Source organism: Podarcis liolepis, assembly GCF_965112155.1.
Source record: "Podarcis liolepis genome assembly, chromosome: 1".
Lineage (NCBI taxonomy): Eukaryota > Metazoa > Chordata > Lepidosauria > Squamata > Lacertidae > Podarcis > Podarcis liolepis.
The window spans coordinates 106,187,331-106,212,874 of record NC_139554.1 but is presented as its reverse complement, the minus strand read 5'-3'; the positions used below and the strand labels follow the sequence as shown (position 1 = coordinate 106,212,874).

The 25,544-nt window shown below is 40.6% G+C and overlaps 1 protein-coding gene across 23 annotated transcripts in view; it reads left to right on the top strand.

Moving 5' to 3' along the window:
- The window catches only part of BAZ2B (bromodomain adjacent to zinc finger domain 2B), a 192,019-nt gene that overhangs the window by 89,545 nt on the left and 76,930 nt on the right, over positions 1–25,544 (top strand). For 16 of the 23 annotated variants that reach the window (XM_083492830.1, XM_083492827.1, XM_083492833.1 and 13 more), the window contains 2 exons: positions 16,662–16,823; positions 23,646–23,834. In XM_083492830.1, coding sequence (XP_083348956.1) covers positions 16,664–16,823; positions 23,646–23,834 — 349 coding nt within the window. In that variant the 5' untranslated portion in view covers positions 16,662–16,663. Of the gene's footprint in view, positions 1–16,661; positions 16,824–23,645; positions 23,835–25,544 lie in introns of those variants that run through there. The other 7 variants (XM_083492845.1, XM_083492832.1, XM_083492834.1 and 4 more) reach the window with 1 other exon arrangement.

The window sequence follows — 25,544 nt, the reverse complement described above, 5'->3', positions numbered from 1 at the left end:
ACATATGTATGCATCATCTCAAACCATGCAAACAAAATGATTCAGAACCTACTATTCTGTTAAAAATGTAATTTCATAGGATTGTATGCAATGTTGTTCCGCTTCTGTGATGGATCTTCATTCTCCTTTCCCTTGTAGCCCCACCTGGTGTACCCCTCAAAATCTGCTCCAGAGACCTGGGGGACCCTATGGAGCAGATTTGTGGGGGGGGGGGTGAGATGAGAAGAAGTTGAAGTTCTGTTGCCTGAGTAGAATTTTATCTGCACCACCTGTACTCATTTAATTGATTAAGCTATGTTCAATAAATTGGTTGATATTTGCCAATTGATAATGATAATAAGATTTCTTTAATTAGATGACAGCACAAATTTGAGAACGTTACATTTTATTTTAACCGAAAAAGTTATGTTGCAAGGATATACGTCACATGCAAGTATGGAGAAAGGGATGCAGTGTAATCACTTTTTGATGCAGTTTGGTGATGGAATTAGTGCTGAAGAGCACTAATTTGTTTTTTGTTTTAAAGTAAATTAGTGAGAAATGCTTCTGTAGCTCTAGAGGCTTTAGGGGCATTTAAATCACAGTGGGAACTTCATGTTTTTCCACCCAAGCTGCAGCATATTTTATCCTTAGGGGGATGTAGCTTTCTGCTAGTGATGACAGGGTAGAACACTGAAACATCTCTGTAAGAAAGTTTAGCATTTATGTAGGTAAAATATTTATGAAAATAAGGTAGTTTTATCCTTACTGATTAATATAAGTGTTAGCATAACTTGATTGAAAATAAAAAATCCTTCTTCAAATGCAAAGGCAACCATAAATGAATGAACAGGACTTTTAAGAAATTCCCTAGGAAAGGCATTATTAATATCATCATCATCATCATTGGTATTATTATATATCCCACCTCTTCCCCAGGGGTGGCTTATAGATAAAAAAATGCAGATAAAATAGAAAAAGCTAAAAACATAGAAAATATAATAAGTAAGAAATAGTTAAACACCAATAGAATTAAAACAACATATAGAAAGATCTATTAAAGATACAAATAATAACAACAATGAAAGCATCATAGCACCAGCCTTTCCATTAAAAACAGTCAGTTCCCCAAAGGCCTGCCGGAACAAAAGGATCTTCCTCTGCTGGCAGAAGAGCAACAGTGAGTGAGTCAGTCAACTTGTCTAGGATGGGGGTTCCAGAGTCTGGGTGCAGCCACCGAGAAGGCCCTGTCCCATGTCGCCACCAAGCGTGGCTGTAAGTGTGCTATACAGCTGCAAATAAAACGTTTTAAATGTGTTGTAAAGTGCAATATACAAATGTGACACTAGATGGTGACAGTGAGCTATGCCAAATTTAATGTATTTTTCAAAACATTTTTAAAAGCATTTCCACAGCGTTGTTTTTTTTAAATACGTGTGTAGATTACACCAAGAAATAGTGGAAAGCGAGAAACCTGTAGCATGAAGCTGAAATCAAGTTGAACTGTTCAGTTTAATTCCTTGTAACATAATGACTATTTCCAGGTTAATTTAGAATAAGTAGTTTTGGGAATGGAATTCTTAAACGGGATTAGCAGTCCAGTATTGGGATTTCAAAATCCAAACAACTGCTTTCTGACAGCGGTTTTATTCAATACCTGTGTGAGGAGGCAATCTGTACTCCATTGCTAGTACAGTGGTACCTTGGGTTAAGAACTTAATTTGTTCCAAAGATCCGTTCTTAACCTGAAACTGTTCTTAACCTGAGGTACCACTTTAGCTAATGGGGCCTCCTGCTGCTGCTGCGCCGCCAGTGCACGATTTCTGTTCTCATCCTGAAGCGAAGTTCTTAACCCGAGGCACTATTTCTGGGTTAGCGGAGTCTGTAACCTGAAGCGTCTGTAACCCGAGGTACCACTGCACTGGAATATAAACCTACCCTTAACAGCTGTAACCATTGGAATAGCTGTGCTGTACACAGGTTTAATATCACTTTGAAGGAGTTAGGGTTAGCAAAAGACATCTTCTGGTTTCGTTACAGGCTTCAGAATCATGTTTATTGGTGGGACCCTGCACATTGTTTACTTTCCAAAAACAGGATTCTTCTTTTACTTCTTTTACATGACAATCTAAAGTGATTTTATTGGATTGGGAGCCCAAAACCCACACTGTAGCTCATAGTTAAGCTATGAAACTCACTACCTTGGAGACAGTGGTGGCCACCAATCTAGATGGCTTTGGAAGAGGATTAGATAAATTAGTGGGTGAGAAGTCTATAAATGGCTACTAGCCAAGATGGCTGTGCTCTGCTGGAAACCACAGGAGAGCAACATGTTCTTTTGTGCTTGAATCCTGCATGTGGGTTTCCCACAGGCATCTGGTCAGCCATTGTGAGAACATGATGCTGGACTAAATAAGCCATTGACCTGAACCATTAGGCTCCTTTTCTTATGTCCTTACGTTTCCTTCAGGAAAGCCATTCACAAGGTTACGATCGCAACGAAACATCCTTGTACCTCTCCCCACAATCTCTTGTAATGCATCGTGCTTGTATACTAGCAGCTTGTGACATGGCAGATCATAAAATTAAGGGTGACCTGGTGCACATGCAGTAGACTCAGAACAACCAGCCTGGAGTGCTTAAGGATAAAGCCTAGCTCAGCAGCCTGGTCTAGGCTTGCACAATTTATGACTGATCAAACAAAATGTAGCCCACTGGCCATGTAATGCGATATGCCAAGTGGTCAATAACAGCTTCTGATTTTGCAGTCCTAGGTAGACAGCAGAAATGAGAGGTTTATCGAGTTTCTTGGTAGACATGGCTCGGGGGCACCATTTGGGTTGGGCAGGGGGTCACAGGTCAAGTAGGACAAGCCATGTTCTCATCTGAGTAGTGCTGCCTTAAATATTCACATGTGCACTATGCAATATCCCATTTTGTATCCTTCTATCTGAAGAGCTTCAAGGGACCTTCAGGATTATATTGATAGCCTCTGGTATAACAACAATGATATATTTATTTTTTAAAAATGGTTTGTTCTGCTAAAATGTCAAGTTTTAATGAAAGTCGTTCTATGAAGAATGAGCATTTGCAGCAACAGCTCACAGCCTTTGACATCTGCTACGAGAAAAATACTAACAAATGCCTAGTTCTTTATCAAAGGTGTACACAAAGGAAAAGGGAATACAGATAACCTCAGCCCAGCTACAGTTACAATGCACCTTTGGCACCGAATAAGTTGACTCTCTTAGCACAGGAACCAGTCAAACCAAACTTGTAAAGTTCCATTGGTTTTCAAATGGACAGAATGAATGCATGTGTAACTCCTCTAATTACATGAGTAGGTGCTAAAATATAATAATAATAATAATAATAATAATAATAATAATAATAATAATAATAATTTATTTGTACCCCGCCCATCTGGCTGGGTTTCCCCAGCCACTCTGGGCGGCTTCCAACAAAGATGAAAAATACACTAAAATGTCACATATTAAAAACTTCCCTGAACAGGGCTGCCTTCAGATGTCTTCTGAATGTCAGGTAGTTGTTTATCGCTTTGACATCTGATGGGAGGGCGTTCCACAGGGCGGGCGCCACTACCGAGAAGGCCCTCTGCCTGGTTCCCTGTAACTTGGCCTCTCGCAGTGAGGGAACCGCCAGAAGGCCCTCAGAGCTGGACCTCAGTGTCCAGGCAGAATGATGGGGGTGGAGACGCTCCTTCAGATATACTGGACCAAGGCCGTTTAGGGCTTTAAAGGTCAGCACCAACTAAATATTCCACTAAAGCAAATAGGCTTTTGAAGCTGGGATTCGAAGACTGTAGAAAGCACTTCCATATGTGCACGAGAGCGTGATTTTTCACATGCACCACATCCCCGTGCATCACATCATATGCTGCCCGCAGTAGAGACGGCTTTTGGAGTGCAAACCTCCCACTGAAATGTCAAGCAGTGTTTTTTTTAAATAATTGAAAGCACTCTTTTCTGCCCCATACATGCGGGGGGGGGGGCGGGGAGTGTCACAGTATTCTGCTTGAAGGAGCCCACTGCCCGATCCAAAGAACCTGATGGAGAGAGAGAGCCTGGAGCTGTGAAATTGCCTATTGACTCTTGGCACTTGCACAGGTGCACAGATTCCCTGGTTGCAGTCTTCTCCGCTATGGAGAGGTGTCTTGTATTTCTATCTAAATTATAGGAATTATTTTTAAATTCACACCTATGCATCTGAAATAGCACATGCAGATTTTACGCCAATCTGTGTTCTCTTTTGTCCTCTCTTTTTTTGGCAGCGTATAAGTGGGCACCCTAGGAGGAAATCATTCTGTAGCGTTCTGGCAGCTAATGTTCAGGCCCTGCTTCTAGCTTCCTTGGTTCCCACTTCACGCAAAGGAGAAACGGGAATCAAGGTCTGATTACATATCAGAAGTATGAGTGGGAGCTGTTATTAAGGGTTGTTGAGATATGCAGGGCCCAGGCTGTGGAGAGCTTTAAAGGTTAACAGTAGCTTACTGAATTGGTCCTAGGAGTATAATCACAGCCGGTGCAGTGGTTTAGTGTAGGCTATGTATGCCTGCATCTCATAGTATCCATACAGAGAGCTTCAGCTGCGCTTCCTACATCTTGATTGTTTACAATTATATCCGCGTTAGTAGATGTAAATTGTATGTCTCATAGACCCCAGTTAAATGGTAAGGACTTTGCAGCGGTAGGAAGGAACACCGAATTATTCACACAGCTAGAACAAAGTTTGTTTTGCCTTTCTTACTAAAAAATAAATAAACAACATCAATAAAACCTGCAAGTTTAGTGGGTGGGTACACAGTTTTCCAGGACAGCTACTTGGTCCTTTCCCTGATAACATCTTGTTGCCATGAAAAAAGTCCTGTTCAAGTGAGCCTATGGGCCTTGCTGATTCTCCCTAAACGCCTCCCTTGTTGCTGCCGATTGTTTTCATCAATCTTGGGTGATTTGGTTTAGCGGAAATGACCAGCACATGCAAGGCAGGGCACCCATTCTCATTTTAGCCCTGCCTCCAGTTGTTTCTGGGTGTGATTTCACCCTCTAGACTGGCATGGGACAGAAGGCTGCAGTAGGTGGAGGGGGAATTGGTGAAACTTGTGTAAGCAGAATCTGGACTCGAACTCCCATCATCCCTGACAGTTGTGTCCGTGCTGGCAGAGGCTGATGGGAGGTGGAGCCCAGCACCCTCTGGAAAGCCACAGATTCCTAATTGCTGTGTTAAAGCAAATCCACCATTGGTTGCAAAACTTTTTTTAATTTTAAAAAGATTGTTGATTGAAAGCTGCTTTGGGTATTGCTTTGTGCAACAGAAATGTTTTGATAATAAAGTAAATTAGCTCATATGAGATATTTAGAAGTTACTTTTCTTCATAAGGCATTGCCATTGTTTGTTGGGAGACGGTGGAAGAGTACACCTTCTGGGGGCAAAGTCAAACTGTTGGGAGAGTTACAGTGCCTGCTATGGCTGTAGAGATTGATACAGGAGGGACGTGTTTTATTGCAGGTGGGGCAGATGAAAGTGCCTGGTTTTGCTGCTACAGGTGCACCATAGTGTTTCTTCTCTCTGCGCTCCTCCCAGTGGTCATTTCTGCTGCTCTCTTTCGTCAAAAGAGGACGTAGCTGTGTTGTACTTTGCCTCTTTGATGTAGCTCTACCTTGCTTTGATGCTCTCTCTGGAGCAGTTCAGTAGAGCTTGTTCGACAGAATCAGAGAAGTGTTCACAGAGTTCAGTTATGACTGTTCTGGCTGTGTTGATTCAAGGCCGCACTTTCACATAGCTTTGTGCGATGGATCCTCCTTGGCTGGAAAAGAATCGTGCTTGCCACCAGGGAGTGATCCATGTCACAGTCGGCACTGTGGTAGCTCTCTGTGGCATGAACACAGTTTGGTGCCATTTGCCTGGTGACAATCAGCAGGTCCCCTGTGTGATGATCCTCCCCAACTCTGGATGTGGATAAAAACTGTTATGGTCATTCTAAGTGGTTACCTTTAAAGAGGTCTGTGCTTTATTACAGCAGCTTCCCTGAAGAAGAGAAAATGGTCATTATCTTTGATCATATGGTTCCACTCATATTTTTTCAGAATGAGGATATTGAGCTGAATGCACACCTGTGTTTTCAGCTCACCTTTCTCCACTTTAGCCTGCATGCAATTGGCGATAAAAAAACAGAGCAACCTGGGAGCATAAAGTTAGTTTGTGAAGCTGCCCTTGCCTCACCTTATGCCTCTTTCTCTGCAAGCATTACTCAGCATGACTTTGCCCATGTTGAGCCATAATCTAATTGCATCATGTGCTACTGAGAAGAACTACAGCTGGGACCATGGCATTGCAGCTTCAGGAGCAGACTAGGACTGCAGTCCTGCGCACAATTACATGGGAATACATTTCATTAAACACTGTGGGACTTGAGTGAGCATGTTTAGCTCTGTTGACTTGCTGCCCTACCTCAAGGATCTGTAGTCAGGCTTCCCAAGTCCCTGATTTCTATTGGAAGTATTACAGGTCTTGCTAGTCTAGAAGGAAGTGAGGTGCTTTTCTGATCCTTGCCCACATTGATAGTAATTCAAAGTTTGAAGATAACATACTGAATTTGACTTCTCAGAAGTCTCTTTCTCAATTGTTAAGTACTAAAAGCTCGACAGCAGAACACTATATGCATGTTTACACCAGAAGTAAAGCCTACTGCATTCAGCAGGGCTTACTCCCGGGTAACAATGCAAAGGATTGAAATCCAAATCACGTTTCATATTTCCTAGAATTTTCTTTTTCACTAAGGATGGTTTATATTGTACATTGGGTTTCTTTAGAGAAGCAACTCCATAGAAAAGAATGTCTGTGTCTTCCAGGCAAGGGAGGAGTTTTATTGTAATGTATTTTACAAAGTTCTGTATTTGTGCAGTTTAGGCAAGCCTTTGAAATACTCTCTTCTACATTAACTCCTGCATGACAACACCTTTTGGATTCTCCCATATACAGTGATGTCAAGGGGAAAAGACAAAATTAGCTGTCAGCTTAGACCTTGATTGATCCCTTTTCAGTGCTGCAAGTCCTTGAAACCTTCCTGGAGCTGGAGGATAGGTACCTGTTGGTACTACTAGAACAGGCTAAGCTATTTACCCTTTAAATGTTTCAAAACTACATTTAATCCCTCCCCCACTCCTTCCTCATGTCCTCTGGATATACCAGATATTTATCTGAACAGACTGCAGAATCCTCAGTGAGATTTCTCACATCCCTTTTGCCTGAAGTGTTTCTGTCTGCTGAAACAGAAGCCACCACAAATGTAAAAGAGAGAAAATAGTTTTACTTTTCAAAATACATTTTTCAAAGTATTACTTCTGGTCTCTAGAAGTGGTGTATATGGCTAAGTACTTGAACAAATCTTTGACTTTAGGTTCTGGTAGTATGGCCTTACATTGACATTGCACCAACAATACCACTTCGAGTGCAAACACTTAAAACCACCATTCCTCGTTTTCAAGGGTAAACATTGGAGACTGGATAAGCCTCATGTTCATTCTTCTAGAAATTTTATAACAGTGTGAAAGAATTTAAAATTACGCTGCCTTTATCATGCCATCACATTTTTTTTTTTATCAAGAAGACTCTGTCCTTTCCTCCCTTCCCCCCAATTCTGTTCCTAAAATATTGTAACTGTGGCTTATCTCTGACATGCACTGTAAGGACTCAAGACATATGGAATAATATTTTATGTTTGAAGGTACAGTAGTAAAACAACTTCCCATCATCAGTTATCATAAAAGAACAGCTGATAATCTAATTTTAACTGTGCATATACTTTCTTAGATGTATAGAAACTGAAGTGTTATCTTGACTTGGTTAGTACTTAATTATGCCAACTTCATTTGTTTGTTTATTTATTTATTGTCAGATGGCTGTAGTTATTTTTGCCATCTTTTTTCCTGTTGCATATACAAGAAGACATTTTGAGAAACAATGTGGTGAAGTAGAACGCCGGAGAGAGAGAGAGAGATTGTAATGATATATGATCTTTCCTATGATGGTGTCTTCCAAACTACAACTCCCATTTTGCTCCAGCCAGTATGATGGGAGTTATAGTCCAAAACAGCTGGGAGAACAGCAGGTTGGAGAGGGTTGATAGATTCTCCTGTGTATAATTTGTTAGTAGCAGGAAGGTCTACCATGCTGGGGTACAATATATATTTCAATCAAAATCTTGAGCAACAAAACAATTCTACACAATTATAAGTGGAGCTAAAAATCTCCCTGCTTTTCTGTGGGACTGTTTCAGAGCGAGCAATTGGAAAATTGCAGTCATTAACTTGGTATTTTTATATTTGTATTTTGGGATAGCTCAACAATAGATTAGGTTGGAATTAGGCTTTACAAAAATATCATTCCCGATTTGTTATTCTCAAGTAGCTTACTTGTTATATTTGCTAATTGGATTCAAGCTTCGGTTGCAGTGCTGTGACACTGCTGAGAGCTAAAAACATTTCAGACAACAATACATGTATTGAAGTCTGCCTACAATACAGTTTTTCTTTCATTCTTTCAATATTTTAGTTCTGTGGGGTCTGTTCTGTTACATACAATGAGTTTCCAGACCCATTGTATGTAATGGAGCTAAAACATTGAAAGAACAAAAAAAAAACAACCCAAAAAAACCCCACCTGTATTGCTGGCAGACTTCAATGTACGGCATATATATTGTCATGGTCTTGTGAGCAGCACCCAGTGATAATGTAACATCAGCCGTAGCCGTTGGGCAGTGTTGTGTTAGCACTTTTTCTTGCTCCACTGTGTGGCGCTGGTGGAAACGAGGAGGGGCAGTATGCTAAGAGTTCAGGATGCCAGCAGAGGATTATAATTCTACACCTCTTCTTCTTGACAGTTAAGTGGTTGCCTTGGCAACTGATGCAGATTTTAATGACTGTCAATACAGTGCTTTATAAATAAGCAGTTGTACTGCTTGATCATATGCATGTTTCAGTTGAAGTGAGTCTCACTGCACTCAACTGGACTTGCTTCCAAGTAAGTGTGCATCAGTTCACATCCAAAACTTTAAGTGTTGGCTCCAGATGTAGTTCGAGTAGATGCGTCAAAATTGACAGGTTGGCATTCAGCTAAGTTTTACTCCGAGTAGACCCAGTAGATTACCGAACATGATTAAGTTCGATCCATCATATTTTAATAAGTTTACTTGAGTAAAACTTAGTTGAATACCACCCATAGTATTTAAGTTAGTCCTAAGGCTGCAAATAAAATTTTGTAACTCTGGATCGCTGCAACCTTCTTCACTATTGGATCCTGTTGGGTTCAGGGTGTCAGGGATCACTCCCCAATTCACCACGGATCCACAAAATAATAGTGTGTGTTGTCAGTTTGCATGTGGGTTAGGAATTGCAGCCCAGTTGGCAGAGGGAGATTTTTCTGCCATATGAGAGCAACAGTGTCTACTGAAAAAATAGGGGGGATATAGCATCTTATCTTATCTCAGCAAACCCTGGGTACTACAAGATGCTCCACGTTCCTTGCTCACATGTATGGAAAGGGTGATGAGGTTCTGGACCAGGCTTCCTCAGCCTTGGCCCTCCAGATGTTTTGAGACTACAATTTCCATCATCCCTGACCACTGGTCCTGCTAGCTAGGGATCATGGGAGTTGCAGGCCAAAAACATCTGGAAGGGCCAAGGTTGAGGAAGCCTGTTCTGGACCTTATCACCCATTGTGTCATGACTTTTGGGAATTTAAATGCCAACAACTGCTGTAGAATCATCTAGCAACAAATGTCAGAGCAGCATAGCAGCCCTACATTTGTGAGAGTAACTATCCTCCACAATTCTTTGGCAAACTTGAAATATCTGTTTTAGTAAAACTTCATTAAACATTTTCCTGTAGATTTTATGTACTTCATTTCCCATTATGCCAATTATGAAGACACTGTGTCAAGGAATAAAATTAATTACCTGTAATTCTTGTTCTCAGAAGACAGCAGCATGAGCCTGAGAGTCAGGGTCTATTGTGCAAGGGTAGAGATGTGTTGTGACATTTAGCTCATATTTCTCCAGAGGTTTCGCCTTTCTAATCATCCTGCCTCTCCCACCCCAATCCTTCTAGTGCTGAAAAATATTCATTGTTGCATCACGATTCACAATCATGGACACGGGCATGATATAAAAGTACTGCTAATGCCTGAGCCAACCCGTCTTTGTGTAACTAGCTTTACTAAAATCTTACAGAGCTGAAGGACCGGTTCCTAATTTTGGCACTGCTGAATGTGCTTGCCTGGAATATGAGCGGGGCGGGCGGGGAGAGGAGTGTGAGGCAGACAAAACAAAAACCTGATGTGGCAACATATATGGTAACAAGCAATTGGAAATGGTGATAAATTAGGATTCATTATTTAAATGTCACCTTTTAAAACTAAATTGTAAATCTTTCTCAGATACCTTTTGTGATATGGAAAAGAATATAGAGGCTGCTGGAAGACATAGCTATGATTACTCAGTCTCCACACAAACTGGAGTATAAGACAAGTCTGTGAATCTGAACCATCTTACGATATGTTTATAGTACAGTGGTGCCTCGCAAGATGAAAAGAATTCGTTCCGTGAGTTTTTTCGTCTTGCGATGTTTTTCGTCTTGCAAAGCACGGTCCGTCGCAACTGCGCCTATTCAAGCGGCTTTTTTAAAAAAGCGCAATACGTTTTCGTCTTGCGAAGCAAGCCCATAGGGAAATTCGTCTAGCGAAGCAACGCAAAAATGGAAAACCCTTTCGTCTAGCGAGTTTTTCATCTTGCGAGGCATTCGTCTTGCGGGGCACCACTGTAATCTCATACCTTCAGTCACCCAAAAACGTTTCAGGAGATGTGATACCATTTGAGAAAGGTGTACTGTATGTGTATGTGGAAAACCTTTTGAGGACCATATGCAAAGGTTACAAAGCAATTTTGGGCACATATTCATATTGATCACTTCAATTACCCTAAGCACATACAGAGGGAGAATATGCTAACTTAAGTTGCAGACCATTTGTCAATGTAGATAAATGGGACCAGTTCTCTCCAGTGGCCAACATATTCCAGCCAAGAACCTGTAATACAGGGAGTAATTAGAAAATCCTTCTTCTTCTTCTTCTTCTTCTTCTTCTTCTTCTTCTTCTTCTTCTTCTTCTTTATTTATTTATACTTCACCTATTTTCCTGATGACACTCAAGGCGGCTTACAGATAAAAATAGGAGCTGTTAAAAACAGAATTGTTTTTCAAAACAATTAAAACAATTTAAAAAATTAAAAATTCATACATTGAGAAAATTAAAACTACATACATATATACATGATAGAAATATGGATGAAGCCAGTTCTGTGAGATGCACTTCACAATACAGAGTAAGCCAACACTTTCTAGTATGCTTGGCATGAGAAAGCAAAAATGGTGATGTTGGAACTTAATGCAGTCATCTTGCTCTAGAATATGCAGTTTTTAATTTGATTGGAATGCTGGTTTTATGAAATACATCATTTATTTATTGGTTTGCTTGAGTGTGTTTCAGTTAGCCTTTGAAATATTCATACGGCAGTTAGAATACTTTGGGTAGCTGTTTTGAAAGCTGCACACAGTTCATTCTTTTTAGTTCAGCTGGGGTCCCGTGTGCCTTGAAAACACTTCCCCCCCATCACTAAGTGAGCTGAAGAGAAACTTCCATCCATGCCAGAGCAAAGATGATGGAAAGAGGGAGAGGAAGGGAAGTCCTTATATTATGTAAAGTGTGTTTTAGCTTTAACAAGGTTATTTAATTGTATGCAGGCCTACGTGCCAGTGCCATTGGCATTGGCAGAAGAACAAAAATGTAATAAGCACTTGTTGCTTTTCATACAGAGAGCCCATCCATATATTGATACTTTTTTTTATTCTTTCTCGTGAACCTTTGGGGTTGCAGTCTAATTATTGCTGATCCTCACTAATGACTCTTTCAGGGATTATCTCTTACAATGTCAGCCATCTGCTACAGTTTAGAGTAATGAACTAACTGGGTACAATTAAGGTTTAGTCTTAAGTTAAAAACAAAATTCTGATGTCTCTCGAAACACACTTGGATAAAGCCTCAGTGTCATGTCAGTATTATAGTTACATTGATCAACATTTACTTTGACATGTTTCCTTTGATGTCTTAGTTTTGATGGCTGTTTTGGATTTTGTTTTGCAGCCGTGGATTTGATGTCAATATTTGTGATTTTAATGGGGATGGTTTTATATATTTTATTATTGTTTTTCTGTTTTGGATTGTAAACTGCCTTTAGTTTCTCTGAAAATTAGCAGGGGTATTTTTTTTAAAAAATAAACAACTGCATTTATAATTCAACTATATAAAGAACAGGATGTTTTTTCTCTGTTGATTTCTCCCCCTCTATATAAATGCTAGCCTTAACATTTCCCAGTGTCCATCCCATTATCTCCCATTTCCCCCCTGAGAAAAAGGAAAAAGTAATTTCTGCCAAATCTGTTACATACTAAAATATTAATACTACAGTTGCTCATAATATTCTAAACTTCTTGCATTTTTGGGACATTTTATAAAATATCATGTCACAAATTATATTGTGAAAATATTGCAAGTGGTTTTATTGTCTAGGTTGCAGCATTATGGTTATGCTGATGTGCACTGATAAGAGTGTTGGAAAGGAATAAATATCAACTGGGATAATGGGATAAATGTTTCTTTTAGTGCCTAGCACATCCTTTTACCACATGCACATCCCACCATGCTTGTGGCTTTTGGTTGGGGTTCTATATTTAATTAATATTAGTCCATGATAATGTCAATGTGTTCATTCAATAATGCTAAAGAAATTGGCCACCAAGCCAGCTAAATGTAGTCATGGTACAGGCCCACTGAAACCAATGGGACAAATTATTCATGAGTAACTAAGAGTGAAATCCTTTACATGGTTGGTTATTCAGTGGAGATTCCTTCCGAGGAAGTGGATATAGCAGGATAGCCTTAAGTCCGAGTACTTCCCGCGAGACTTATATCATGTAAACTTACTTTAACTGAAGCAAAGACATGGTCATGGACAGGTTGGACACAGAGGAATGGTGGAAGGAACAAGCCCCAAAAGAAGAAGGCTCAGAACCAGAGCCAGGGACAACAATGAGTGGTCAGAGGGAGAAGCCTGGAGGGAGGTGCTGAAGAAGTAACAAGGCTTAGTGAGCGGGGGGAGTCTGGGGAAGAGAGAAGTCCAGAATCAGAAGTAGAATCAGAGAGGATTCAAAAGGCAGAGTGGAGGCAGGGTGGTGAAGAAGCACGGGAGCCCCCCCCTCCTGCTGTGACAAGCTCCCCTCGCCCCAGTCTCCCAGAACCAGGAGAGGCATAAAGAGACTGGAAGAGAAGTTAGCTTCATGCAGGCGCAGTCTCAGATTGCCTGGGGGAAACCCTGAAGAGGAAGGGATTTAGGCAGCTGCTTCATGGGAGCAAGACCTACTGAGCCCCTTGGGCTTGCTGATCGGAAGGTTGGCGGTTTGAATCCCCGCGATGGGGTGAGCTCCTGTTACTCTGTCCCAGCTCCTGCCAACATAGCAGTTCGGAAGCATGCCAGTGCAAGTAGATAAATAGGTACTGCTGTGGTGGGAAGGTAAACAGTATTTCTGTGTGCTCTGGCACTTGTCAGGGTCCTCCGTGCGCCAGTAGCGGTTTAGTCATGCTGGCCACACGACCTGGAAAGCTGTCTGTGGATAAACGGCAGCTCCCTCGGCCTGAAAGCGAGATGAGCGCCGCATCCCATATGTCCAGTCGCCTTTGACTGGACATAACCGTCCAAGGGTCCTTTGCCTTTACCCTTTACCTGTGCTCATTAGGCTTGAAACTCTTGTGCAGATCCTATTTTTTGTAATAAAGAGTTAACCCCACTTACTTCATATGATTTACTGCTGGCTCGCTCCTGTCAGACATTGAGCTGAATGTAACCAGAATTCTTTTCACAGTTAAAACACTCTATTATTTTTAATTTCTCTTTCCCCTAAAAAAGCAACATATTGGCTGAAGTAATATTCCTTCCAGGTTATTTATGTGTATATATTTCTGTGATCTTTTGGTATTTTTCTGGTGATGGGTTTTACTCGTTGCCACCTGTGCTTCAGTTCAGTCCATCCAACAGAATCTTCAGGCATTATGATGATGAATTAAGTAAACATCTAAGAGTGGTAGTGAGCACAAATGTGTTAGATCTGTCATGGAGGCTTTCCATGGTTTTCCATAGTTCTAAAGCACATGTGGATCCATAAGTAAGACAATGGTAACGGTGATGGTGAGAGTTGAACAAGCACACACTCCCGCCCCCCCCCCCACCAGTCTGTTTACTTAATCATAATGTGTGAAGTGGGCTACTGTGTATATCAAAGGTCAGTCGACTATATAATTTCATACAGAATATTTTTAGACGATTGAATAATTAGCAAGTTGCCAACATGGAACAGGAAAAGTGGCGGCACAATTTCTGAAGCATTCTTATTTTATTAAACAGAAAGGAAGTGCTAATATATTCAGCAGAATCACAGGCCTACGTTCTAAGTATTGTAAATAAATCCATCAAAGCGGCACTCCAGTGATTTCTGCAGATATGTCTTTAGTAGAAACTTTAAAATATTGAGCACTGCTGATACTATAAATGCATGGTTTTTCTCAAGCACATTTGTATAACATTAGCTTTCCCCCCTCTGCAGCGAAATAATAATTTGCATAGGAAATATGCATCTTTAAGTATGTTCAAGTCCTTTTGTTTCTCTTTATAAATGTGGGCTTCCTCCAGCACACATAGCAATCTTACTGCTGTTTATAGGATCACTCATCCCAGAATTAGAGAGGCATTTGAGAGCCCCTGATCTTGCAAGGGTTGTTGAGTCTTCCCCGTCCCCTGGTAGCAGATTGTAGTACAAACAATAGTGCCATGATCCATTGTAATATGTGGGGAGATCCCACATTCACCTTTGTAAACAAGTCACATGTAGAAATGAATTCTGTTTACCTGTTTGTGTCAAATGGACCCTGTCAGTGAAGTATAAACCATTTTTGAATGGAGTGTGCCATGTCTGAGTAGTACCAGTATAATTGTATGGAATTTTTGCTTTTTAATCTGTCGTCACAGAAATAGGGGGCTAGTTGAGACCGATTTCTTTGAGATTATGGACTCTCTTCAAAACCCCCACAAGATTTATTCAAGGTCACAGGCAGCATAGCGAAACAAGCCAATGTTCATCATCATAGAGGAAACTATAATAAAAATAAGATGTTGCAACCTGTCATCAAATACAAGAGAATTTATCCTCTTTTTCCTGATAGGCCTTATTTATAGATTTAAAATACAGTCGTACCTTGGATCCTGAACGCCTTGGTACTTGGACGTTTTGGCTCCCAAATGCTGTAAACCTGGAAGTGAGTGTTCTGGTTTGCGAATGTTCTTTGGAACCCAAACGTCCGACGGGACTTCCAGGGCTTCCAATTGGCTGCAGGAGCTTCCTGCAGCCAATCAGGAGCCACACTTTGGTTTCCTGAACATTTTCGAAGTTGAATGGATTTCCGGAACAGATTCCGTTCGACTTCCAAGGTATGACTGTAATGATAAGTAACCAGAGCCATACTTACAACTGGGACTTCTAGAAAACGGATAATTTCCATCATTTTCACATCTTCACAGTGTCGGTTGTAGGCTTTAAAGGGCCCTTGAGCATGTTACTCTCAGTGCCCAAACTCACCACTGTCACCCTTATTTGCTCAGCCTGCATTGCCACCCAGAAAGATGAGGCAAGTGGAGTCTGCTGCCCCTTCTCTCTGCTGTCACAGAGAGGCTAGGTGAATAGGCAGCAGCAGCAGCAGCAGGGCTAGGAACCTCTAGGGTTCATCAATGGAGCCCCTGCTAGAATGTGGACGTTATCAAGTGCCTAGCAGTGCCAACCTCAAGTGCCAGTCTTGCATTTGCAGTAGCCTATTACATGTGCAGTGCTTTTAATTTATGAACATGTCTCTTACAGACAGCACTTTTGTTCATTTGTAGACTTATTATCAGGTGAAATAGAATCTGTGTTAAGGACAGGCAGATTTGTCAGTTTCAGTTTTATCTTGGTTTCTCTCCCCCCCCCCCCCAGACCACATTTTGACATCTGTTTGCATTTTCTTTTTAAAAAAATTCCTCATGAAAATTCATTAGTATTTTAATGCAAATATGTCGTAATATTCACATTTTTAGTGGAATTTTTGCCTAATTTTTGTACGTTCCTTAATCTAATATATGCATTTTTATGCAAATTTTACTACAGTATATGTTTTCTTCTGCATATTACTTGGCCAGAGAACTGCACCACAAAATTCAGAGAAGTGTGATTTCGAAGGGTGGCTGTGTTTTCGTTCTCATATGCTTTCAGAATGTGTGAATTACCTCAGTTTGTCTTTAAACATTATGTGGGTTTAGTTTTCTCCCATCCCTATTCTGTGTAACAAGTTTTTATACTTTGTAAACTGCTCAGGAGATTATTTCAGTATCAAGTGGTATGTAAATTAAATATCCAGAATTGGCCTACGCAGTCACACTGTGTTCATGGAAGACAATCTTACTCAGCTACGAGTGATCGCCATAGGAGAAAAGAAGAAGAAATTAAATAATAATGTGTCCTTTTTATTATAGATATGGAGTCTGGAGAGCGGTTAACATCAACAGCAGCATCAGCTTCCTCTACTACAGCGACGTCGTCTCCAGCATCTTCATCCTCTTCTGTTGTTTCAGCAGTTTCCAAAGGTAGCCTTTCCTCTGGAGCTGCCTCACTTAGCTCCACAATCAACACCTGTGGTGAATATGCCTTACCAATTCCTTTTTTACAATGTGGTTTGCTTGGGTCAGTGTTCTCCTGAAAGATTATTTCAGGACTTTTGCATGCAGGGCCATCTTAAGCATATCTGGCGCCGTGGTGCAGAGCTCCCTCCGGCTCCCCCCCCCCCTTTCCCAGAGTTTGTTAGGGAGGGCGGTGCTGCCAGCGGGGCTGGAGGAGGCAGGCAGCGGCTGGAGGGCAGCTCCTCTGGCAGGGAAGAGGCAGAGGCTGGACACAGCACCTCCCGGCTCAGCTGGCTGCTTTGTGCCGTGGTGGCCATGGCAGACGGATGCTCCAGGTGCGGTTCTGCTTCGGAGCAGCATGGCGGAGGCGGGCGAGGGCGGCGAGCTGATGCTGGGAGGTGCCGCATCCAGCCTCCCCCTCTTCCCTGGCACCCTCCAGAACTTGGCGCCCTGCGCCACTATCCTCTATGGGCAAGACACCCCTGTTTGCATGTTTGGAAACTGAGTAAATGCTAAAAGAACAATGGAACTTTTGCTTGATAAGAAGAGCTTACAAAAAAAGAGGGGAGGTGCTGTATATTTGCCACATGGAGTAACAGGAAACTGAGATGGTTGTCTGCCTAATGCTGTACACGCAAAGACTACACCTGGATGTAGAGCCCTTGTGGTGCAATGGATGGATGGCAGAGGGAGGGCTGGCAGGGATGTGACCAACTGGTCAACCACATGCCCCTGTTCCACACTGTTCTTAATCACTTGGATTGAACACCTGAATAGGGCTGCAGTGTGCCTGTGATGGGTGAATTTGAATTTTGTGTTTAATTGCTGATTAATTGCATAACACAGTGGGCAAGACCAGTGTTACATAGAATGTTCTCAGATGTATAGTTAGGTCTTTGAACAAGAGCAAAACATTAGCACACCAGTGCTTCATTGCTGTGATCCCGCAGCAACACTTATGCAATTGCTGTTCACTCTGCATGGTTCAATAAAATCTAGTAAATGCTAAATTTACTAGATACTCCAACATGAACACAATTGCATCCTTACCTTTCTTTTCAACTCCCAGTCTCATTGTTCACGTGACCTCTGAGACGCACATGATAATTTGTTAGTTTACCAATCTCAGTGTGTGCAAAGTACAGGAGAAAAACATCTACTTATTTAATTCACCATTTATCTTTTACAGTATTAGCAGTTATTGTTTTCTGTGATATAAAGTCACAAACACCTTCATCTCGGCTTGCAATTAGAGAGGCTCAGGTTTCCTCCAGTTCAATATAATTATTTTCTTTGCAGTAATCAATAGTCTATTAAGCAAGCTTGTAATAAACTTCAGTAATTCTGCCACACAAATCCCAAGGCAGAGACTGAGCCCAGGCTGGAACCCAGGGTGTTGTGCCAGAGAGATTGTATTACAGATAATATGTTATTTGTGGGTACTTTGAAATCAGCTATAACTGTATAGTGAGATTTTGGAAATAATACTTTTTCAAATGGGTGTAATTTGAGCACAGTAATTATGTTACACATATATTTTCTGTTGTATTTTTAAACATTACCTTTTTGAATCAGGAGCCAGGTCCTCGAGAGTAGTCTTTTGAGTATTCCCATACAGTTCAGTTCAGTGGCACGTCCCTGAGGGCGGTATCAAAGGTTATGCTATAAGTAATTACTGGGGATATGCTTGTAAGACCCTCCTACAAATGGAACAAAGGGTTAAGAAATGTATTATGACATAAACCTCCATACAGTGCAGTCCATTTCATCAGATAGGTGTTATCCTGAGGTTGGCATATACACAACCTCTAAATGTGTAAACATAATGACATCTAAAATGGGCACCTGAGTTCAGATCCCTGTACTAAAAAGAAAAGGAGGGAGAGATTCATCATGCGTGAAGGAGGGAAAGAGGAGGAGAAAGTTCACATAGTGCCAAACCATAGTTTGGCATTACGTTTGAACAAATCCCTATATGGTTCAGAGCATTAGTTATACAGTGGTACCTCGGGTTACAAACATCTCGGGTTACAAACACTTTGGGTTACAGACTCCGCTAACCCGGAAGTATTACCTCGGGTTAAGAACTTTACCTCAGGATGAGAACAGAAATCGCGTGGCAGCGGTGCAGCGGCAGCGGGAGGCCCCATTAGCTAAAGTGGTATCTCAGGTTAAGAATGATTTCAGGTTAAGAACGGAGCTCTGGAACTAATTAAGTTTGTAAACAGAGGTACCACCTCACAATGAAATCTGTTGGTTAGATGAACTTTCAAACCTTATATCAAGGTTCTGAGCATATTTAGTTGGAACTGCTTGGGTGTTTGGTACCTTCGGCTACAGAGTGTATGAATGGGCTTCCATGGATGCATCCAGCTAGCCCTCTCCTCCAGGTTCCAATGCATGTGATGGCAAGTCTCCCTTGACTGATGCACAATCAGCTATCAGTCTGCACGCCTTTATGATTGGCCAGTGTTCGTGTCCTCATGGAAGGAGCCCTCCACATATACATCTGTACTGGCTGGGGCATAGCTCATTGTCATGTGAAAGGCCTAGAAGGTCATTTCTTGGAAGACCCCTTCATGCACTGGATAGCTACCCGCAGGAGCAGAATGCATGAACTTTAACTTAAGGTGACTTTAAATGAAAGCGACTTACTACCTAGTACACAGCTATGTTTACAATCGTGTTGTAAACTCAAATCCAATAATCAGCCAAATTCAATCCCTTATATTAAGACTATTGCTCTCATAGAACTTGCTCCCACTGGACTACCAACTTGGATGGCTTTAATAGAGGATTAAGCAAATTCATGGAGGACCAGTCTAGGTTGTGTTCTACCTCCACTGTCAGAGGCATTACACTCCAAATACCAGTTGCTGGGAATCATAGATGGGTGCAGAGTATTGTTGTATTCATGTCCTTCTTATAAGCTTCCCATAGGCATCTTGTTGGCTACTGAGAATTGGATGCTGGACTAGATGGCCTGATTCATCTGACTCTTCCTATGTTCTCATCTAGACCCCAGCTCTGAATTTGTACATGTTATTTTATGGCTGACGTTTGAAAAGTGAGGTGCACATATTTCCTTCAACATATGCTTGGACTTAATATAATACATATACCTAGATTTTCAACAACCAGAGCACACATTTTACCCTTCACTGTATTAGTACATGCATTTTGATGTAAGTCTTTTTCATGCTTACCCCTCTTTTTTATTTATAGTTTTTAAATATTGGTACCCAATTACTACAAATGTTAATTAAAATAGATGTTTATTTGATCTGCAGTCACTCCTGCATGATTAGGCTTTCTTCTCAATATTTTTTTTTTAAAGCACAGAAGGCACATTTGCCACTACTGTGAATTTTACACTTCTAATATTGAGAGGCATGTTACAACAAGCTGTTCAAAGATCAGTGTTTTTAGGGAAAACAACAGTCATGGTTTTTGGGTGCTATTCCTATGTGCAAATCAGATAATGAGAAGAATCTTAGGAATGAAGCTTTCACTCCCATAAACTAAAAGGTAACCTCAGTAAAAGGTATCACTTTCTCTCCTTTATGTGGTTATGAGAATTGCCTTCTGAAGCCCTTGGAAAAGAGAATGTCTGCATATCTCCAGTGGAACTACTGGGGTGCAGTGGGATGGGTGTGTGTGTGAAATCTAGATGATCAAATTTGTGCCTCTCTTGCTTTGCAAAGGATTTTGTTCACCAATGTTTTATGTTTAAGGCATTAGTTAAGTATTTATCCCTTTTAGTTCTTTTGAAAAGGCTTATTATAGTGCAGCACAAAATTCATTAATATTAATAAAGGCATTTGCCTTTATCGTTCCTTGTTACTAAGACACCAGCACTGTCGAAATGGATGCTGGCCTTTTGGGTAATACTTTCAATCATTTATCTATGTACTGGCTAGTAGAATTTCAAAAGCTTTGCTGAAAAATATTCAACCTATTATAATGTAAGTCAAGAGTCTTAAGCAATGTAGTTTTGTATTAAATTTCATTATGCAAAACATGCATGCAGAAAGCTGGCACCTTTAAACGGGAACGAAAACTAAAACCGAAAAATGAAAGGAAATACAAATATTCATCTCCAGCCAGAATATTAATGTATCAGGAAACAAAAAGATAATGAGTCGGAGGAAAGGAGAGAATCGGTATAATTCACCGTGCTGTCATATGACTTGCTTTGAGGACAAGCCAGAAACACATTCCTTTTTGAACATATTTCTTATGTTTTCTTAAAACACATATTTTAAAATTAATATCTTTGGTTCTTGCTTGCATATCCTGGAAAAATGTTTTCAAGAGCCCGATTGTAATGTTTTCATGTTACAGAGTGTTATTTTTATGAGTCTTTGCAAGTGTAGCAAAATTGTGCTCAATATTCTGACTTGGCTCATCCTAAAATTACTGTTTGAATTTAAAATGATTTCAGTGCTTGTTTGCACGATTGCTTTGATGCATTTGCCTCTTCATGTACAGTAGTTCAGATTTGGATTTATAAATATGGTTCTGTTAAGCATAAGGCTAAAGTGTCTGCATAATGAGTTCACCCTGGAGCAGTTAGAGCTAACTTACCAACAGACCTGCTGGGCTTACACTGAATACAAGGTCAGTCCACATAGCTGTGGCACACAGGGCTCAGATCTCCAACAGACGGGACTGACCAAGTGGCTTAGGAGAAAAAGCTCAGAGGTCTGCCACTGTTGCTTCCCATCATCTGCTGCCTGAGAAAATTGTTGCACTCAGTCTAATGGTAATGGACAAAATATATCTGGAAATTACTGTTGGTGCCCCTCGATGTTGAGAGGTCTGGTGTTCGACACAAAATGTGCAATAACATATAAGCATGTCTAACTCAAGCCATATTCTGTCATAGTAGAGCTCTGATACACATGGACACTGACCCTGGGAAGTCTGGTTTAAATTGATTTATTGTTGCAATTATCTTTACTTAAGCAAATTTTGGGTTTTTAGTGATCCAGCATAGAAAGAAGCTAGCGTCAGACCGCAGTCTCACAGAAGTGTTTGTTTGAAGGGCCATGGTGACAGGAGACTTCTCTGCATTTCGAGTTAGCCCAGATTAATGACTTGCCCTATAGAGGCAGCCAACACCAATTATAAGTGGCCTGTTTGTGGCTGTTTGCACTTACTTCCCTTAATTTATGTGCAAATACGCTTTCCTTTGCCTTTCCCCTAGATGGCTTTCCTTGCATCGCTTCTGACGTTTGCAATGTGCAACTGCTGTTTTACTGCTCTTCCTGTGTCACTTAAGTAACGCCAGAAGTTCTAGGCCACTTAGGTGGAGCTCACAACATGACTTCTTTCTCTTCTTGGAAAATGGGACAACACTAGTGTTTCTTCTGATAACTGCAGTGTTTCCCCTGTCTTTACCATGCATGGGCAATTAAAACAAAAGAGTAAAGGAGGTTTGGAAGTAAAGGGATTTGTTCTATGCGCAAATGCTCTGAGGATGCAAATAGTACCACCTAGTGATCAGTTATAAACATCACAAGAATTATCCCTCAGCATAATAGAAACAGCAGCGGAAAAGTGGGGAGAGAGAAGCAAGAGGGATGGGTGAATCTGGCAGTTCAGTTTCTTCTTTTGTCAGTCTTAAATTCAGTACTCCTAATAGACACATTATTGTATGCAGTTTTGGCTACTACACATATTTTTCAAGCAATATTCCCCAATAAAATACATTTTCAATGTATTTTTCACTAAAATATGACTTTTAATTGGAGAACTGCTTCGCAAAATTTGGAGAAGTACAAGTTTTGAAGGAAAGCTGTGTATTGGTTTGACTATTAGTTTGAGAAGTGTGAATTATGTAATTTCTGATTAAAATGCAGAAAAAATTAGAATCGCTCTTCATACCTACTATCTATCAAGTGACCTCTTCCTCATTGACCTCTTCCTCATACCCTGTGAGATAAGTTGGGTGAGAGATACTGATAGACCCAAGGCGACCCAATGAGCTTTAAGGCAGAGTGGGCTTGGAATTCAAGTCTTCCTGGTCCAAGTCTGGCACTCAAGAAGAATCCTGCTGAATTAGATCAAAGTTCCATCCGGTCTACCACCCTTTCCCACACAGTAGCCAACCAGATGCCTATGGGAATCCCATAAGCAGGACATGAGGGCAACAGCCCACTTCTGCTGCTAGTTCCCCAGCAACTGACATGCAGAATCACTGTTTAAAAAATGAATGGAATATTTTGTGCATCAACATTAAATTGCTTTAATTCTGCTTTAAACACAATAGAGGTTTTGAGTGTGCGAGCAAAAATAGTGGCTCTAACAATGCATTGCTTTGTCATTTGCTTCAGATTTATTTTCTGTTTAGGAGAAGATGCGGTTATTTGGATTGTCCCACTGAAGTTAAATAAAAGATTTGTATGTTAGTTAATGGGAGAAGAAAGCTTCTCTTTGTGTATTTTCAAACTATAGAAAGATCTAGCACTTAATCCTTTGCAGGTACACGAAAAGAATATAGCACCTTAACCATGTCAAAATTATTATGATCCCTTTAGTTGGAAGGCATCTTGAGTTTTCTTTTGTACTCGGATCAGGTCAGATAATAAAATAAAAATCAATGAAAGCTTCTCTCTTTTAAGAAGAGGAAAACAATTAATATGATGGGTAGCAGTTTTGCTCGGAGTTGGGCCATTAGAATTTGTGAACACGCCTAAGTTAAGACCATTCATTTCAGTGGACCTGGTCTGAGTGAAACTTAGTTGAATCCCACCCAATATATTTGCAAGAACGTCACAAGAGCAGAATGTGTGTGTCTTTGTAGTATGTTTTCATGTGTTGCCTTTCCCCCTTCAGGACATTTATTCAGAACAGCTGGGGATCAACCGTGTAACCTGTCCACAGTGTCGAGTGCCTTCCCAATGGTCAGCCACCCAGTCTTTGGTCTACATACAGCCAGCTCAGGGCATACAGAATTTGGTGGCTTGGGGACACTTGGTACACCCACAGCCTTAGCAGCACATCCCCAACTAGCACCTTTTCCAGGTAAGCACTCATTACAAGAAATACTAATTGGAAGGTGCGACTGTGAAGGTTCCTAACCTAAGTAGGTGCAAATTTTGTATATTCTGTTACTAAGGGTAGAATAGTAGCCCAAGAATAAATTTGTATTTTACTGTTTGTTTGTTTTTTTTTAAATTAACCCCCCCCCCATGTTTTCAGTCTTAATAAAGGCAGTTTGGATGAACATAAGCAGAACTGGAAATGCCTGATCAGGAGCCAAATGGTCAAAATCAATTCAAGTGTTCCAGAGTAATAAAAAAATTCAGGCTTGGCACAATATTTGGTAACTAGTATCCATTCATTTCAGCTTTCAAGCGTTTACTTTCAAGTAACCATGTTTATAGAATTATACACTCTGGATGGGTGGCTTTAATTTAGCTATCTTCAGCGTCACCATGTTTGTTTGTTTTTATCTTACGGATTATTATTAGAGCCTGAGAATCCAATTTTTAAAAATACAGGCAAGTCTCTAGCTCTCATGATTTCAGGAATAGGCTTGAAAATGTGGTGCCAGAAAGACCAGGGGGGAAAGGGGGGGGGGAGAGAGAGACAACAATAAAAAGGTGGTTATCATTGTATTTCAGAGGCCTCAGGGTGTAATATTTTTTTCAAGGACTGAATCATAATTATTGAGTGATTGTTTTAGCATCACAATTTTGGGGTTTAAAAAGAAGAAGAAAAAAAAAATTGGTAGAATAGGTGCATGCTGCCAGAAACTGAAGCTTGATTTCTGTCATGCTTACTAAAACAATATGAAAACTACAGTAAAATATGCAAATTAGGTATGGCTTTCCTTTTATGATAGTTGGCTCTCAGAGATTATGCCAAAGATAGGTACAACAAATAGAACTGCAATCCTTTACACACTTGGCAGTCATCCTTACTTGGGAGTAAACTCCATTGAACTCAGTGTCTTACAGGTAAACATGAATAAAGATGGTCCCACTTACATTTATGATGGAAAATTTAGGATGAGCATACTGTGGTAAAATAATGTATTCCACATTTGTTAGAAATCTTTCCCCACAGTTAAGATAGCATATAGCTTTGTTATTTATTTGGACATAAGTGGCTTGGTTGTGGCTTGAATATGCCATGAATGATGAAAACGTATTTTTACAATTCTTTTTAGCATACCAGATGTTTCTGTGACAGCTCATTGATTCCTCCCCCCACTCCCGGTTACGTCAAATGTCCCAATTTTGTCTATAAAAGGTTTTGCTCTTGGATTGTGTCATATTTGCTCTTCCTGTTTCAGAGAGTTAATCAGCAGTCCTGTCTTGCGCTAAGAGATGAGAAATCCTTTTCCATTCTAGAAAAAACTGATTATACTTCAGTAGCATTTGTATTTTAGGGTGCTCTAAGGAATTGGACCTTTCGTAATTCGCTATAGAGCAACAGACCTTACCCGAAAGACTTTTTGAATGTTTTAGCTAGCCGCAAGCCACCCTGTCTATATAGATTTTCTTTTCATTCATAAGGTACAGTTCTATTGATCATGAAAACTATTTGTAGATAGATAATATTGCGATATTTTATATTTGGTCAGTAAGGCTGCAATCCTGTACCGACTTTACTAAGAAGTGAGTCCTTTTAACTCAATAGGACTTCCTTCTGAGTAGACATGTAGGATTGCACTGTAATGGATATGGATGAAGATTGGTTTAGGTTGCCTGCATTGAGGTTGGTACA